Here is a 19,653-nt window from a genome sequence, read left to right as displayed (position 1 = left end):
TAGAAAAATTCCAAGAACGGGATTCAAGCATCAAACTTCTCATTCCCTGAAGCTATCACAGCATTTCATACTTTATATTACACATACTTAAATCTTCTTTATCAGTTATGAGACTACTTTAGACACTCTTAAATTATCAAGATTAAATTGGGGCATTTTTCCAGCAGCAGCACTTTAAGCTCAGATACTATTAGCTAATAAGGAGAGAAAGCAGACAAACCATCTGTTGCAAGACACTAAACTTTTGCTTTTGATCATCCTTTACTTGATTCGTGGCCAAAACCAATCATGTAGGTTTATCAGAGGATAACAAAGTTTGGTGGGTGACTGAGAAATGGAGAATAAGTGATGCCAATCATAACATGCTGCCAACCTTCTATTCTTGCAGTAAGGCTACCACCTGAGTTTAAAGCAGTTTTCCAGTCCTCTTTTGGATGGACTATTGATGTGATGATGAAAGGTGCCTTTTTCCTGCCCTTATAGCAAGAGAAATAAGATAGACAAATGGGAGAATATAAATAATAATTTTGAAAAAATACTAGCATTTTACACGTTAAATACTTTGTCTTGTATTTCTCTGACTTGTTTTCTGATAGTTTACAAAGTTAATCTGTTATATCTTAGGAATCTTTGACTTACTATCTTACTTTCTATCTTAGTTGCAAAGAGGCAACAGTTTGTAGAGGTTATTCAGGCTGTTCCTTCAGTCATATCACCTTTAATCCTTCCTTATTTCAACAAATAAAATGGTATCTTTATCAAACATTTTCCACAAAAAAATAAATCTGATAATTTCAAAGGATTCTTGGAATCATTTTGACTCTTAGAATTTCTTGCTAGTTTTCCTGCTGTATAGCACAGTACTCTCTCAGTGGTACACTATGTTCTAATAGTGTTAGAACTAAGTTATAAACACAGTCTTCTAAAAAACCCTAGTTATGCAACAATAACATTGTCACCTATCAAAAGAGGTATCCTATTAGTATAGGATGAACATATAAAATTCAGTAAAGGCAAATAAAACTATTTTAAGTTACTTACTACTGTTTTAAAGCAAGTGTCATGGAGAAGACAGTTTCATACAACAAATATTACATTAAAGTAAATTCCTACAGATTCTTACCTTTGGCTTTTTCCCATTCTGCCTCTCAGGCAGAAAATTCATATATACAGTGCAGTAAATCTTTTAAAATTCAGAATCTAAACACACAGTCCATTTCAGCTCTGGTTTTTGTATAAATATTCTTTGGATATGTAAATACAAGTGACAGTAGTATGTATACATAATGTTACTAGAATGTGCAATGCAAATGAATAATGTTACCTCTGACAAGACAGAGATAAAAAACAGATAACGCAGCTTAAAACTTCATCACACTTCTGGCTTCTTACATTTTATCATCAATCTTCATATTCCTATCAAAGGTTCCATTTGGATTTCTAAATATTTAACAATGCTATCCTGCTTTTTCACTCATCACTTTGAAAGCTCTGTGCACTTCAAAAAAGGCAAGGCAACAACACTGCTTCTAATCTACAAACGTAAAAAGCAAAAATGCACAAAAGGCTATTTTTTTCAACACTGGTATTTCAAACCTCAGACCTCCATTAAATTATCCAAGTGTCCATCAAAATGCAGGGTAACTTCTTGCCCTCCCTTCTTTTCCAGATTACTATCACGATAAACATAGAGCTTAGAACTGAGCTGGCTCAGTACTTAAAATCTGGGAGGTAAACAATGCACCTTCTTGTAATTTCAAGACACTGACACTCTGTAACAACATTGCCTCTAAAATTATGTTTGCCCAAGCAAAACAAAGAGCAAAATGGAAGTGATCATATTCTATTTAAGCTATTTATCATCACACAATTACTTGCTGGATATACTGGAGGAAAAAAAAATCTTTATTAAACAGGAGCATTGTAAACATGCAATTGTATCTTTTTATTCAATGTGTATAATAAAGAGAGGATTCAGTATTTCCAACATTTGTCAAAAAAAACCCAACTTTATTTTATAAAAATCGAGACATCCATTTAAAAGCTTAAGTGAAAACATTTTGTCAAGGATTAAACAGGAGTTGACCAACTTCAACATCATTAATCAGAAATTAACTTCCACTATCTGTGCATCAAATGAGTTTGCCAACATAACACTACTAAGCAGGAAGTTTGATTCAGTATTTGTGTGTTTAGATCTGTCCAACTAACTGAACACTACTACAGCCATATGCTAACTTTTTTCTTACCACACTGACATTCTGTATGAAGTACTAACAATATGGTACCTTCAAAATAATTTTCCTATTTAAAGCCAGAAAACTGCATCCATCTACCACCAACTAGAGACATTCAGAAAACCAGTGAGGACATATGGAGCTTTTTCCATATGCAGTAAAACTTAATTTAACAGCATTTTAATCTTTTTTTTTTCTTTAGCTGTCCACAGACTTTCACAGGTTAGTTAACTACTCTTGGCTCTTTGGTAGCTGTCAGATTTGTCTTGATATTGGTCAGCTAGACACCACCTGCATTTTTCTCTTAATTTCCCTGCCATGGGATGTCCACCAGGCTCTTCCAGATGTCTTCAGAGATCTGCATTTTATCAATATGGCAAAAGTAATCCACCACCTTTCACTAAGTTTAAGAAAACTCCAGCTCCTGGGTTGGGACTTCTTTACCTGATCTGCCATATCCATTCTCCAAAGGAGTTAACAGTGACCAGTATATACCAGAAACTACTTTATTTAGTAATAAAGGATAAAGCCCACTAAAGGCAAACAACTGAACCAGACTAAACTCTGTGCAGGTTAATGTTACCTGTGTTATAGCCCACATAGACTGCAGAACACCACTTCACTGAAATGGCTCAAAGCTCTGTCTGGTCTCATAATCCATTTACTATAATTTTGCTTTTTCAGATCTAAAACATACTGGCTCTTTTGTGGTGCAGTTCAGGAGAAGATTTACTGACCATTACATATTCAGTGTACAGGTGTCATATGACTATTCTGGATTGAAAAAGGAGTCCACATCAGGATCTGTATGACTGCAATGCAAAGGGGAACCAGACAGATGAAATAGAACATGGCATCGTGAAGACCTAAAAGCAAACTGGTGAAAAAGATGAAAACACAGCTTTCAGGATGAAGAAGATTAACTTTCACACTCAAATCACAACAAATTATTTTTAAAGCATTCATATTATATATACATAAACAGCATATACACCTTATTGTGTACAATAAATTCTAAACAAAATAAATATCTCAGATATCAAACATACTTCAATTATATTTTCCAATTATACATACAATTATGTTGTTTACTTTTTCCATAATAGCTTGGAGGAAATGAGATAATTAGCACACAGAGTTAATTTTAATACACTGCAGGCAACCTAAGAAATCCTGCTTGCTCCTTTAGCACACAGCTGTATTACGTAATAGAAAAATCAATTTAAGCAATATAATCCAATTATACAGCAGAGCATCAGAAAAGCTTTTGTAAGACTGAAAAATCTGAAAGAGAAAGAAAAGTAGAAAAGAGAAGCAAATATTTTCATATGAAATTATTTTACTTAAATTAAAATCTATGCTACTAACTTTCCATATAATGTGTCATTATAGTTGCTGAGTGCTAGATGGAAGTCATGGTCAATGTACAATACTCAGGTATGGTGTAAAGGGCTGCTTGAAACACCAAGCTTTATTTTTGTTTTAAAATAAATTATTACAATATAAACCAAAAAAATAATAAATACAAAATTAACACTCATTTACTCTCATGGCTGTATGGTATTTTCTCATCTAAATATTGTCTAAGCAATAAAAGATAAAGGCAAATATGAAAGAAAAAAATATAGGAGTAAAGTTCCATTTTATGATCAGTATGGTTTCTGAGAGCTCAAACCATTCATTTGGTAGCTAGAATAATTATCTACTGGCATGCTGTTAATTACTGGAATCTAATTAAATATCAGGAAAGTCAACTCAAACAGCCCCTAAATGATCTTTCTCTCCATAAGGCAATTTATGCAATTTATGTTGTTTCGTTTTTTTTTTTTCCTTCTGCATTCAGGGATGAGATAGGAGGCTCAGAGAATCAAAAGCTGAAATCTGTGAAAATCACCTCATTAACTTGAGCATGCTTCTGAATAAACCCTAAAAATTTATCTGAACCAATAAAAGAATCAACTCATGTTTCACTGTGTTTAAACAGTCTCCAGCATAGCCCAGATCTATTCCTTAGTGCAGACACACCCTCATACAATGATCACAATTAATCTCAAAGTCATCTCCATGCCAGTGCTACAGAAGAAAACAAAAAACCCCCACAGGCTCACGAGTGAATCACTGGGGCCATTGCCTTTAAGAATGGAAGTGGTCACTAGCAGGTCACTGGTCCACAGCCAGTGTTTATTGGCAGTGGCAATAATTTACCATTTGGATGTTGTTTACTCTCCTGTATTCAACTGCTTTTTCATTCCACCTGTGAGTAAACAAGGGACCACAACATGCATAACTCCATCACAACTGCTAATAGAGAACTGCATGAGCAGTGCCAACAAGGAGGCCACAGCCAAATCTTCCCTATCTAAAGCTGAAAATAGGACAATGACACAGTTAACAGGATGTCTGGGCTTGTACTTTGCCTGTTCTGCATGTTAAAGAGTTTTCAATACTAAAATTATTCCATCTTTCTACACGGACTTCAGGAAGGACAAAACAAGAAATAACATCTGCTCATGCTGATTTGGTTTCACTGGAAAAATATCAGTTTAAGAAAATAGTATTACTTATTGTAATGTAAAATCTTATTTCAGAGATTATGAAAAATATCTATAGTACACAGAGCAAGGAATGGGATAATATTTCTTTAAGGGACTGGTATAAATCAAGAGCAGAGCTCAGATTTCATTGTATTAACAAGTAAACTTGTAACTTCAGAAATTTCCTTGTCTACATTTTCTGCATACAGGAGTAAAACATACAATCTTTCACTGAACAGCCCGAATATAACTGAACAGAATTTGATTTAGTCCAGTAATTTAATGTGAAAGCATCAACAGTTTAAAATACCTCAAATAAATAATGAAGTGTTGCTGTGACATTACTTCTCTCTTTAGAATGAATTTGAAAAGCAGACTTTAAAAGAAGTTACCTGTAGTTGCAGTGGCTGTCCATAAGAGGGAGTTTTTAAACAAGGTATCTTTTCCACAGGAAGAAAAAACCAAACTAAATCCCAACCAACCACAAAAAAACCAAAAGCCAAAAACCAAAATGAACAAAAAACCCAAACCGAACCAAATCAAAACAAACACAAACCAACAAACAAATAACAAAAACAAAACAGAAACAACCCATACCACACGTGCCAGGTAATGGTTTGCTATTGTGACAGTGCAATGGAAAAAAAACCCAACAAAAAAAACCAAACAAACAATACAGGGCCATCCATTCTGCAAGCTGTTTCTCAAATTCTGAGGATGTTAAAAAATACTTTTTAAGCTACCTTCTACTAAAAATGCTTAACTTTTTGGAAGAAGTGACCCCATTTTCTAAGAATGTGCTACAATGGTTTTTTTAATGTATATAAAATTGTGTTAATACATATGGAATTGTGTAGAGTATAGAGGCCAACCTTGTGGGTGAAAAAGTTTCCACCAAAACCCAAGACAAAAGGAAGAGATACTGGGTTTTTCCTAAGGAAGAAGACACCTCTGTGCCTAAGAAGGAAGACACTACCACTGAGGCAGAATGGCACTGCTGAAGAAGTCAGCAGTGCAAATGGTCAGTTCAAAGGCTTCAGTAGAGAGGAAGAGAAAGATACCCAAGGTCTTTGGAATGCTTGGTCTAATACAGGACCAGAACTGCTGTTCAGTTTTAAGCATCTTCTCATTTCTAATGAACCTTAACCATCCAGCTGGAGGTATTACGGTATCTCACAGATTAAAGAAAACCTCTTCCCTGTCTTACCAGCTTGAGTGCCCTGCAAAATACAACTGTAACAGATGCTACTGAGATAATGATGAACTGTTGTCTCAGAAGGTATTCTGGGATAAGAATTTCACCCACTTCAGCCCTTTGTACTAATAAGCTGCTCAGTGATGTTGTCTTTACTGAGGCAGAGAACACATATGTGTGAATTGCTTGGCAGCAACAAACGACAGCAAAGCTTAAAAACCAACATCCTGATCATGGAGGATGTCAGAGAGTCATAATATTCCATAGCTGAAGAACCAAAATGTCATCACTGGAATAATTGAGGAGCTGCAGATGAGTGAGTGTCATCTTACAGGTGTTTTGCTGGAGGCATAAGAATCAGAAGACACAAGATTTGTCCCAGTAGGTAGCTTTCAATAGATATTTTTTGATACTTTTTTATAAGATGAAAACCAAAGACAGAATATTTATGAAGCCCACTTATGAAGGCAATATACTATTAATAAAATGCTATCAAATGTGTAAGAAAATAAAGTAGGAGAGAAAAATTTATATCCTTCCCCTGTAAGCTACAACCTTTTTTTATATGCAAGTTGAACTCATCCAGAAAGTTTGTGAGCTCCAGCATTCCACGTCGTCTTGAGAAACCAATAATGAAGAAATAAGATCTGAGGAAATCAAATTACACTGTTACACAAAAATCAGTGTGAACAAGAAAAGTTTATTTTCTTAATTTTCAACAGGATACTCAATGCAGGAATTGTGGTTTACTACAGCAAAAGCTGGGAAAGTTGCTGAGAATAAAAATTTTGATGAAAAAGATAAGGGAGACATCTGGACATTTCTGAAGGAGATAGTCTGCTAATACTTTTCTCCATTCACTCCACAGAAGATTTAACATACAATCCACAGAAAAAAACCCCACCCAAACTAAACTCAGCTAATCAGATACATCTTAAGATTCTTCTGCTTTGTAAGAGGATCTGTGAAATAACTGTGGCAGACAATTAATGCAACAGACAAACAGACAGTATCTGTATATAAAAAGCAACTCCCTGTCTATAACTGTAACATACCCACATTTTTACTATCATCAAATACTGGAATCATGTTCACAGAATGGTTGAGATTGGAATGGACCTCTAGAGGTCATCTGCTCCAAACCTCTGCTCAGGCAGGGTGACACAGAGCCAGCTGCCCAGGACTGTGTCTAGACAGATTTAGAGTATTTCTGAGGATGGAGAGTCCACAGCTCCAGTGAGCAATCTGTTCCACTGCTAAGTTGCCCTCACAGTAAAAAACTTCTTTCCTGATGTGTAGAGGGAACCTCCTGTGTTTCAGTTTATGCTCATTGCCTCTGGTCCTGTCCTGCCCAGCCTGAATCTACCACCTTTGCTCCCTTCCTTAAGGTATTTATAACATTAAGAAGATCCCTCCCTGGGCCTTCACTTCATCAAGCTGACCTGTCCCAACTCTCTCATCCTTTTTTCATAGGAGAGGTGATCCAGTCCCTTTGTGGTCCTTTGTTGGGTTCTCAGCAGTACTTCCACACCTGTCTTGTACTGAGAACAGAAATGGACACAGTGCCCCAGATGTGGCCTCACCATGGCTGAACAGTGCTGATCACCTCCTTTGAGCTGATGGCAATATTTGTCTAATGCAGCCCAAGATACCATTTGCCTCTTTGCCAAAAGAGCACATTGCTGGCTCATGTTCAGTTAGGTGTCCACCAGAACCCCGGGTTCTTTTCTGCCAAGGTGCTTTCCAGCAGAGTGACCCCCAGCATACACTCATGCATGGGGCTTTTCCTCCCCAGGTGCAGGACTTTGCACTTCTCTTTGATGAACTTCCTGAGGTTCCTGGCAGCCCATTTCTCCAGACTATTGAGATCCCTCTGGATGGCAGCATGACCCTCTGATGTACCAGCCACACCTCCCAGTTTTGTGTCCTAACCAAACTTCCTGCAGGTACATCCTGTCCCACCAACCAGATCATTAATGAAGATGTTAAGCAGGACTGGACCAGTATTAGACCCTTAGGGTACACCACTAGTAACTGGCCTCCACTGATCAGCACTCTCTGGGCCTGACCATTCACCCAGTTTTTAAAGCATCTCACTGGCTGCTCATGCAGCCTGTGTATCAATAGTTTTCATCCTCTGAGGATCTTATAAGGCCTTACTGAACTCCAGGTAGACAATTTACACTGCTCTTCCTGGGTCAGCCAGAGCAGTCATTTAATTGTAGAAGTTCGTATCAAGTTGGTCAAGCACGACTTCCCCTTGGTGAAGCCATGCTGACTACTACTGATGAGTTTATTGCCCTTAATGTGCCTGGAAGTGGTTTCCAGGATTAGCTGCTCCATCATTGTTGCTATGGTTTAGCTTTCAGTTCAATGAAGAATTTAAAATTCAGCACATTGTTTATGATTTTGAACTGTATCTTCTCTCTCAGTAAACAACATTGCTGAAAACTCTTAAGACTTATTTAGGACCCCAAAAATGCAGAATAAGGGTCCTCTGTGTTATCTTCACAATTCACTACCACTACACCTATTAAAGTTAATGCTTTCCAGAACACTTAATAGATACTGCCAGCTTTGGAGAAGGAGCATGGACACAGCTGAGATTGTAATGGCATGGGTCATAACAATTTTCTGTATGTAATTCATATATGTGATTTTTTTTTTCAAAACAGTTTGAAAATATTTTAAGGAAATTCTTGTATTCAGCTTCTGTTTGTTCCCAAAAAACTTAGTTGTTTAAGTGTATTTTAGCTGTCTTGCTTATGGCTGAAATATCAGCTGGTAAGATTTAGTATGTATAAGTAACTTCAGCTCAGTCAGTGGTCTGAGTACATTGCCATGAGTAAATTGACTCCCTAGAAACAACCTTGAGTAGTCTGGTCATTGTGGACTGAATTTCCACATTGTAGACAATTTGCAAAGTGAAGGATGTGCACATTCTCACATACACAGAACACATGCAGACTATATCATTTGTAAGAATTTTTTGAAGGGATGTGCAAAAGAAATATATAGTATATTTCAGGTGGTCTGTGATTAACTGAGCTCAGCTTTGTACCTTGATGCTGTTCCTTGCCCTAGAGAAGTAAGTCAAATTTCAGCATGACTAAAATGAAAATATAGGCTTTAGAGATTGAGTATTCAAAATATTTCAAAGCTAAATATAATAAATCTATTGTTGCCATAGTCCAGAGGCTACTTATGGGGGGGAAAAAAATTTATAACTACTGTGGTTTAAAATGTATCCACAAAGGGCTCATTTCTCTGGTTGAAAGGGATCAGAACTGCAGTTTCTATGTTTCAAATCTGAATTTCTCTGAATCATCAGGATTAATATATTCAGCCCTTTCACATCCACATCCAGTTTAAGCTACCCCTCTCCTGTAAAACTCACTCATCTTATTTGACAGTATAATGAGGTTTGTGTCCTCTACACATCCCTCCCTGGCTGACAATCTAAAGAATGCATTAAAATACAACTAATGGTTCTCACAAGTAGCCTCAAATTTAAGCTGTCTTTGCTTGTGTCAGGATGATTTTCTGAAGACCACCTGTTGTTCTTTTATGTCACACTTCTGGCAATGTTTTTTTAAAATTCCTCAATTACAAAACATTCTTCCAGTCTTAAGTAATGCAAAACCAGTCATTTCTACTTCAAGAGCTACCTCCACAAAAATCATGTGCAGTTACCTACTATATATATTTTTTTAAGGTTTCTATTCAAAACTTAGGAGAGCTATGTAGCTCTCAGGATAATCACGTTATAATCAGGACTGATTTCTGCCCTTTAGTCCTGACTTTAGTTATTCCTTACATTGCCACTTCCTCTTGCTGGTCATAAATACACAGCCTGTGCCTCTTTCAGTGTATTCACTTCCTGTTAATTTGTTTTTATAAGAGCCTGTGCATTCCCAATGTGGTAACCAGCAACCACAGCTTTACTCTCTGTATTAAGGTCTGCAGGGACTGCAATGAAATCATTAGCATCAGCATGATAAGTATTATTAAAACCAAAATTATACTCCTACTTGAGACAAATTTCCTTCCTCCAGCGATTATACTGCTTTCTCCACAATAAAAATGTATCCTTAATAGATCCTGTTAGGATTATATATTTAAGGAAGCAGGTTTATGAGATAAACAAAACATAGAAGCCAGGACAACATGTATATCTTAATAAAAGGTATTAGGTGATCTCAAACATACTTTTTATTTGCAGCAGAACAAGAGACTGTCAACTACTGAGATGTATCCTTTGGTTTTCAAAATTAGGTAGATATCCTCATGTGCATTGTTTGATAAAATGATCTATTTTTTAAAAAAGTTTAGAAAATATTTCTACACAGGTGAAAAACAAATGGAAAATATTTTAAAGCACTCGTTTTTGAATTGCAGTTGATGCAAACTAATTGCAGATTAATTTGCTTTTTAGACTACAGGATTATTTCATGTTAATTTATATGACTTGAAGTATTCCTTTAGAACTTACCTTGGATCAGGTTTAGCAATTTCATTTTTCAGGTTCTCATATCCAAATTGATTTAGTATTGTAACCACAAGCATTGGAGCCAAAGATTGGGCAGGTTTGGTAAATAAAGCATTGGTACCAAAAACCATAGAGGAAAGTGGGGATCTAAAGTATTTAGGGAAAAAAACAAATGCACACCACAAATTTATGTTAATTCCAACAGTTAATTTCAAATATTCCTGTTTATATGCAAATAATAACCATCATACTTAGCTTTATAGTTCACAAATATTATAGCAAACAAATCAGCTATCATAAAGAATTTAACTTTCTTTGGAAATGAAAGGTAATAAACCTCTGGAGTACATATACAGCTGGGCCTCAATTCTGAAATGACTTCCACTCAAGTTCAACTCTGTGCCCAATGAGTAATTAATGAAGGTATGTTAGACTGAACAGTGCATGGAGAATTAACTACAACTTAAAATTTTACATGCATGAGGCCAGAAAAGGAGGCTTTTTTTTTTTCTCCATGAAAGCAATAGCTGTCACCTTTGAGAGCCAAGTCCTTTACTACAGTGACCACGATTGAATCTGCATTTCTACAAACACTGATGGAACCAGTAGAGAATTATCTGCACTTTGGTAAAATCCCAAAAAGATCTGTGGGCAATAGTATGCTACAGCACAGCAGGTTTTATCATTTTTTATTTCAAGTGATAACAGTAACTAGCCAGACTTTGAAATTTGCACTTTACATAGCACAGATAAAACTTTCTAAATGCTTTCTCTATGCTAGAAAGGCCTTATTCAAAAAAATTCCCTAAGTGACAACAGATGTATATGGTTACAAAATAACTCAATTGAAGCTAACAAAACCACACAAAACCTAAAGACTTCACTTATACTATAGTGTAATTCAATGACCTAACACCATTTAAATTACTCTGCTGGAATAACCACAGGAACCTCTTTTAAAGTTTTTATCTGTACTTACACTAAGCTGCTCCTACAAAAAGTACTTGTGTCAAGGATCCAAGATAATTTACTGTCTTTACTTCGACACAATTTAATTTACAAAAGAGTAACGTAGTAAATAGATAACAATTAAAGCAAAATGGTTAAGACTGACATACCTCCGTTTGTGCTTTATTAAATCTGCATCAACAATATCTGCCAAAGGCAAATTGAACAAACTAAATGAAGCTTGTACAATTACCCTAAAGAAAGACAAAATATTTAAGATGGTCACAGTTCTTATACACACTTGCATAATGAAATCGTAACCAACATTTTAGCACATACACCCTAACACAAAGATGAGATGTTGTTTAAAAACCTGGTGATTTAAATAGCAGTTCTGAAATAGCTCTAATAGAGCTATTCTTCACTAACAATTAGAAATTAACATGAAGCCTAAAAGATGGTGGTTTTCTGCTCTTTTCCTAGACACTGCAAAAGGTAATAAACATTTGTTTCAGATTATCAGTGACTGTCATTTGAAATAACGTGGAGAAAATAACCCCTGAGAAAATTTCCTCTTAAAGGGACATGAGCATTATTGGAAAAGACAACAAGGAAGAAAAACTTCCAAGTGAGAGAATTAGAATAGTAAAAATATTTTATATGCAATCCTATACATGCACACAGAGGCATTTAAACACACACACACACACACACACACACACACACATACACACAATGCCAGCTCTTAACAAAATCCTAAGTGAAATTGTAAACCCAGATATGATTTCTATGTCTTACTAGATTTGGAGTGTGATTAGCTTTTACTTACAAGAGGCTTTGAACAACTAGAATTTTTTCCAGGGAAACCCAAAATGTATCTTCATCTTTTAAAGTATGTAGGTAATGAAATTCAATTTATAGCTCACACAGGTCAGTGTTTTAGTAGCCTGTGGCTAAAATACTGAAAATAAGAATGAAAAAGGGGGGAAGGGAGATAAAAGGAAAGTAAGGAAGACCATGTGGAAAGAAAGCAATGAAATAGAAAATGAAAAAGTAAAGATGAAAAGTAAAAATACTGTGATACAAACAGGTCTTTATTTTAAAATAAGGCTTTCCATGTATCAGAACACAGCACTTCTGTCAAAATACTACTCCTTGGCACCATACTTACCCAGTACCAGAGAAAATATGACTGAGCACTGGTTATCTAACAGATACTCAACATACTGATGGTTGTTTTGCAGTGCAACAATCTATCCTATATATTGCAGGACACATGCAATACAAAATGAGGTCTGAGCTTTCCTAGCAATCTCTTAAGAGTTCCTTCATTAACTTTTCTGACAAGTGAAAAAGAATAGAAAGAAAACTATAAAAGAAGTAGTAAAATCTTCATGCTATCAAAAACAAGTGTCCACTCTGTTAAAATTATTTAAGCAATGTCTAGGAATAGGGAAGTGTATTCACTTACATGTTTGTGGTGAGATAAAGTGCCAATAGATAATAGTGTTCTGGCCCTAGAGCAAACATGACAGCAGCAGCTACTCCTTCAAAGTAAAAGGAAAACAAGATGATTCTGTAATAACCAAACTTCTTCAACGAAGCATGACTGAGAAGAACGAGGCACTGAAAAGATAATACATGAACAGACATGATTAAAAGACACAGTACAGTATCTCAGCATTAGGAGGGTTATAAAGCACAAACCAGACATAAAATATTACTATCCACTAAAGAAAAAACTAGACCAAACCTTTCTAAGAACTGCAATGCAAACAAACAAACAAAAAACAGGAACTGAACAAAGAGATCTATCTAGTAGCTCTTCCTATGCTACCTCTACCAGGTAAGAATGGTCTCCTTTCACTCAAAACCTACTATATCTTGAGGAAAATACTTTTTCCCACATTGCCTACTATTTAATGCTGATGACCTTCATGTTTTATATCCTTTGAAGAAATTACCTTTGCAGTAAGTTAACTGTAAACAGGTACCCTTCTATCTGAATTTTAACTGCAGATAAAAAATATTTTCAATAATTGCTCTTTCATTAATATTACTACTTTCACTGACATTTACAAAAGCAAGCACAACTTCTAAGTTGATAAAGTAACCTCACTAAGACAACTGATTGAAGCAAGGTAGAGACTTTAATAGCAAGTAGAGAAAGGCAGGTGCCAGAGGACAATACACAGAACTACATTTTAATTCCAACAGTCTTAACAAGCATTAATTAATGTGAAAAGCTAGTCAAGTAAACTCATCAAAATGGTATAGTCTAAGTTCTATATTTTTCCTCACTTTCCACTTTAAATAGGGCATTTTGTGATGCACCATGTTCTTTTTATCTATGTCACCACCTCCATGTATGTGGTCCTCACCAATGTCACAAAAAGTACTCAAACTATAGAGATAAAAGTTTTGTCCTTTCTCTGTTACAAAGATGAACAGTGCAATTCAGATGACAAACAGGAAAGAATTTTATTTGTACATTTGCTCACAAATTTAAATATTTTAACATAATTAATAAAATCAAGATGCTACAGTCAGACAAAGATTACTGTGGCAAATACTGTTTTAGAGAAGCTCAAGTTTTCCACCTGAGGCAAAAATATCTGAAAGGGTGGTATAAGAAAAACAAAACAAAACAACCAATGGAAAGAAACTTAAATATACTCCTACCTCTGGCAGTTTTCAAGCATTATGCATAAAGTGCTTACACTAGAAATGGTAAGGCATTGTGTAAGGCCTGCTATTGTCATAACCACGACCTTGTCTCCCCTGTAATTGAGGAATAACCCTGGCTCAGAAGTAATTATTATTTAGAAAATTCCTTACTACCTGCATGTTTCTAAGGCTGAATATATCTAGGAAAAAGACTAAATGTTGCAAATTTAAATTTGTTTCAGAAAAGAAGTTTTCCTTGTAGGCAGCTTTTATTATTTACACCTACTACTAAAAAGAACCTAAGACAGAAGCTGAATTCCAGCTTAGTACAGGCCACTGAGACACAGTTCATAAAAAGGGGCTTTATTTTACATGAGCTGGGTGCTTTTCCAGTAAGTGAAGTTCAGGACATTGCCACCAGAGAATTCTCTTATTACATCTTGAGTTCAAAGGGACAAAACCTGAGAAAAACAAGGTCAGAGCAAACTCTCTACGGTTCAGTGACCTACAAGACAAAGAGTCTCTGGGAAGCAGAGAGAGATGCATTTTCTGAAAGATTGTTCATTTCACAGTGTCGTACTGATTTTATCAACAAAAGTGACTGTTACATATTGAGTGTAAAACTATTTAGGCTTTCCTAACTTCTCCAGTTTCTGATTTATTTCCAAAATTTATTTGATAACTGCGTTACATTTAAAAACCTATTAAGCCTGTGGTAAGGATAAAAGTTGAAATGAGTTATTTAGGAGTTACAGAACAGAAAAGTTATTTTTAGGATTTTTAAGTTACGCATGAAGCCAAAACAGTAACTGAAATTGAGCTGTGAATTCCAGTTGTGCTTTCATGTATCTTCTTTTACATATTACTTCTTGAAAACCATTGCCATTTAATTAAGATAACAAACTGATTTTCAGAAATTTCTGAACAGCCTCAGCACCTATGATGAAAGTCAGATTTTGAGTATTCTTTCATCATCCAACAAAAAAACATAGTGCAAGTTTTAAGAGATCCAATGAAACAAGTTAGAAGGGGATGAACAGAATTGTTTTGTTTGCTGCAGACAAGTATGTTTACATTCTGTGGGATATATTTTTCCTGCATTTCTTGTTCTCACACGCTACTCATCTGAGTTTTCTTTACCACTTCATTACTCCCCCCTTCCCTGACTGAGGTCTTGACTCAAGAACCTCTCTCTCTACCTGTAAATGTTCCTGCCCAAGACAGGAAACAACAAAATAAATGGGAACATGTTATTCCCTAAAAGCAGCTATTAAGAGTTATGGTTGGTTCTTATGACTGAGATACTACATATTTCAACAATGATTATAATACCTAACATTTCTCCTGATGTTTTGTGCTGTTTATCTCAGAAGCGTCCTGAGTAAAAGATTATTCTTTCATCATGTATTTAAATCAAAATCAAAGAGAAAAGAATTATGAAACCTAGTGACTTTTTTATCTTGACCACATTCTTTATTCCATTATATTTATATATTACAAACCCTGTAGGATACAAAACAGTCTTTCCTTTCATACTCACATCTCAGTTTTATAAACTAATATTCTACCAGTCTGTCTATTTGTCTGTTCTCGCTACCCTACCCTTGACACCTGGTTATCCTGTACACAGAGGCACTTTCTTCTTTTAGAGCACTGGTGAGAGAGATTTCTTAGTATAGCCAATGGCTTATGTCAAGTACAGCATTTTGTCAGCAGTGCAAATGGATACCCTAAACTAATGAAAACTGGTAAAACACCATGTTTGCATATTTTGAAATAAAAAAGTGTAACTACCTACCTGAGGACAAATAAATCCTGCTCCATACATGATACTTCTTATTGAGGAAGAAAGAACATCCTTAGGAATAAGATTATCTGCAAAGATCATCATAAAATTGTTGCAGAAGGCTAGGTGGAAGACTTGGAAGAAGTTCATTGTTACAAAAAATAAAAAGTTTTTCTCTGTCATAATCTGTTTGGTCAATGAAATTACAGAGGTCCAGGACATAGCTCCATCACCACGTTCCAGATGAGCATTCTCCACACAAATTCCTCTCTGCTCATATTGACTGGTACTGTATTTGCCTGTGTAATACATACAGGCTGTTGCTAATGCTGCTACCAAAACAGTGAATGCCTGAAAATAGGCAAAATTTTCCATATTATCTGAAATGAGCCCACAAAAGAGAATGCTTGTTGATCCGATTAATGTTGCTACTTGGTTATATTTAATAAGCTGAAGCCTACTCTCATGTCTTGTTGAAATCTCTGCAAAGAGAGCACACTGTGCTAGAAGCACAAATGTAAGCAAACCATCAAAAGCACATAAGGCAACGATGAGGTGAAGACCACTTAGCCAGTCACCTTCTTCATAATGTTTCCAAGGGAACCAAGGAAGCAAAAAGGCTAATGCATATAAAGGAGCTCCATATAAAATTGAAAACTGGCGTTTTGAGCAGCATGCAAACTTGGAGTTGTCTTGAATATACCCAAAAAGAGGATCATTAATGGCATTCCATATCATAAAGACAACCTGTGGCAAACAAGTAAGAAACACAACAGAATTTATCATCAGCGTGATTTATCTGCAGAGGTTATACAAACAGAGAAGGAATACACACCTTATTTATTTAAAATAAATCTCTAAAGAAAGATGAAAGCTTTTCAGATCAAAAGAGACCCAATTCTTAAAAGTATTTAGAGGTTTAGAGTAATTCTGAAAAACAAGAGGAGTAAGTAAGCAGGTGCCCAACTACATATTGAAATAAACCTCTGTCTCTAAGATTTTACTCCTTCAAAACCTTATATATCTGGGCTTTCATCTTGCCAACTCCTGATACTACTCTCACAGCAAGTAATTCAAAACATAAGCTGGCCCATTACTTTCAGGAGACCATTTACAAGAGTCACTCATGTGGATAATGACTTGCAGAATAAAGACAGTATTTAAGTACCTAAAGAGTCCATAAGAAAGCACTAATGTCAAACCTATCTAGAGCTGAGGTGCAAGATTAGTTTAGAACACCACTTCAGTCTGTCAAAGGTAAAAATCTTTCAAACAATTAAGTTCTGGAGATTTTTAGTCTAAATACTGTAAAGAATATGCTTTGTGTGTACCATCAATTGCTTATGCATTAACTAATTTTAGAATTAATTTACCACATAGCCAGTTGCTATGCATCCAATTCAGAAGTAAAAAAATCACTGACTTTCTTATAACACACACACATACCACAGTAATAAAAATATTCCAATGTGCAATACCTGTGCTTGATGAAATGCTACTTCTGAAATTTTGTACCGATTTAGGAAAAGTTTGACGTAGTAGAAATTGAAGATGCTGTTCATCATTCCAGCACCTAAGGTAGTCATGGAATATGCCAGTGAATTAGGATGAATTCCCAAAACAAACTTCATCTTCCACAAGCTCGACTCTCTTCTCCCTCAAGTTACAAAAAAAAAAAAAAAAAAAAAAAAAATTATATTAATTGGTTAAATAATTTTACAAATTAAAATTATATGGGAGATTTGCTTGTCTTGGAGGTATAGAAATGGATTCTTAAAAGAAAATTTCCCCATTCTTACCTTTTTAAAAAAATGCAAGACACATTTTACTGAGTTAAGACATCAAGCACAAAATTGAACAGATGCAAATTTTAAGCCAGTGACAGTTCTACATATAATCAATGCTTAAAAATCAATGGAACATGTAGACAAAAATTTTAAAAATCCCTCAACATAAACATCAGCTATTGGTAGCACTAATTTTGGTGTAGAGTTCAAAGTAATTGCATACATTTTGCATCTTTCTTCCTAGCTAAATAGTTTTTAAATTATGGACTGTGTAGGAATGAAGTGACTCAGTTCATATCCTTATGTACTGCATTGCTAGGAATGTCAAAAGCAACATTCACTTAGTTGAATATTTCTTGTCAGCAAATACCAAATTTTGTCCTTGCATTTTTAAATGTTAATTGTTAACAAGCCATGGAAACAATAATTTTACCTAATAAAATAATGAAATACAAATAGAAGAAATAAACCAATCAAACAACTTTTCAATTGCTTAAACATTTTCATTGTATAAAAGACTGCATGAAAATAGAATCTAGTAACACATGCACAGCATTTTAAAATTGTCAAAAAAAGAGATTCAGCCTCTGAACAATATAGTTCTTCAATGTATCATACAGATGTACAGCCAACCATTTTCAAGATGCTTTTTCCATCTATCCAATTACCTTAAGCATGCTTGGTATAAGCTATGCCAGTTAGCTCCAGAGCACCTCTACCTTTTAAAACAGGGTAATGACTACCCAAAGGTAGTCCTTGACCACATTTCATTCTATAAGCTCAATACAAAAAATACTTCTCTCAGGTCTGTTTATAATTGAGGTTTTATTTTACATCTATGTGAAGAAAGCCATTTGCCATTAATTCAGAGAAACTTCAGGTTCAAATTTCAGCCTTACTATGTACACAAACTCCAGAGCTTTACAATCTGCTTTTTCTCAATAGTTCACACTTTGCTCCTCGGGATATTAACAATTTTATCCTACATGGAATTTTCAAATATCCACCAAAAGACTTACTTTGAATATTTGCTTGCTCAGCATGATAAGCAGATCTATAAGCAGCTCCCTGAACTCATAAAAAGGACCAAGAAAGAAACAGGAAATGAAACCCAAGGCTGTTTCCAACCTTCCTGTGGTTTACAAACTGGCTGAAAACAAGCTGCTGCCAGATGATGGTGACTTCCTAAATGCTAGGCAAGGGCCAGGCAAAAGCCACAGGTGAGGCAGGGACTGGATAAGGCAGAGGATGAACAGCAGTTTATGCCCCCAACACAGAGAAAATCAGCTCTCATAGAGCAAATAAAATGTGGATGCATTTTCATATGTATACTTAAGATGTTCTAATATGAAACATGATTCAATGAACTTCACTTTACAGGGAAGAAAAAAAAAATTAAGGTGAAAAAAAACATGAAGCAGTTTTTTCCCCCTAAAGATAAGGTATTTGTAACAATATGAATTTTTACTTACTTGAGAAGGATTGTGATGTGTATTTTCAAGGTTATTTTTCACAAAGCTACAGCTGTAGAGACAATTCCATTTTCAGGTGATTAAATTTTGCTTTTTTGTAGCAAGTTTGGCTTCACATTTACTGAGCAACCTAAAATGACACATAGGGTTACTGAAAGGATGCCCATTTGAAATGTTTGTTTTTAAAAATAAGTGTGATATTGCTAACTGGCAAAGTACTCATAATATTATTCACAAGTATCACTTTATTTTCAAAGAAGTGCACATTCAAGTCCTCACAAATACACTTTATTAAGTGATTTATGTAGTAGATATTAGGAATTTTGAAAAGGTAAACATCTCTATTTCTCTCTGAAGCCTCCTGCATGGGTTATCAAATAGACAACTGGGAGATGTCTCCTTTCCCTCAAATTCCATAAGCTCCAAGGATAAATACCTTTCACACTAACCTCACCAGCAACCTAATAGTAATTTCTCAAATCACATTTGACTCGATTCCTTCCTATACACAAATTAAAAAAAACAAGGTTCCCTCAGC

General features: G+C 35.3%; 1 protein-coding gene across 1 annotated transcript; it reads right to left on the bottom strand.

Annotated features, from left to right (window-relative positions):
- Positions 1-2,883: 2,883 nt before the first annotated feature.
- On the bottom strand, positions 2,884-19,231 carry LOC139804259 (transmembrane protein 180-like). The gene is made up of 7 exons (XM_071761318.1): positions 19,116-19,231; positions 17,335-17,513; positions 15,869-16,603; positions 12,875-13,029; positions 11,574-11,657; positions 10,459-10,602; positions 2,884-3,114 (listed from the first exon to the last, which is right to left on the bottom strand). Exons 2-7 carry the CDS (start codon positions 17,485-17,487, stop codon positions 2,985-2,987), a joined length of 1,401 nt encoding a protein of 466 aa, XP_071617419.1. The 5' UTR covers positions 17,488-17,513; positions 19,116-19,231; the 3' UTR covers positions 2,884-2,984.
- Positions 19,232-19,653: the final 422 nt, after the last annotated feature.

Source organism: Heliangelus exortis, chromosome 17 (assembly GCF_036169615.1).
Source record: "Heliangelus exortis chromosome 17, bHelExo1.hap1, whole genome shotgun sequence".
Lineage (NCBI taxonomy): Eukaryota > Metazoa > Chordata > Aves > Apodiformes > Trochilidae > Heliangelus > Heliangelus exortis.
Note: the sequence above shows the minus strand (reverse complement) of the source record. Positions and strands in the feature narration are given on the sequence as shown.

Bases quoted from the DNA above. Each gene is read 5' to 3' on its own strand.
- LOC139804259 (XM_071761318.1), bottom strand. From the start codon at position 17,487: ATGAAGTTTGTTTTGGGAATTCATCCTAATTCACTGGCATATTCCATG. The intron at 13,030-15,868 runs GTAGGTAGTTAC...TTATCTTTTCAG, and splicing joins CAGGATTTATTTGTCCTCAG to TGCCTCGTTCTTCTCAGTCA. The intron at 11,658-12,874 runs GTAAGTGAATAC...GTCTTTCTTTAG, and splicing joins CTTTATCTCACCACAAACAT to GGTAATTGTACAAGCTTCAT.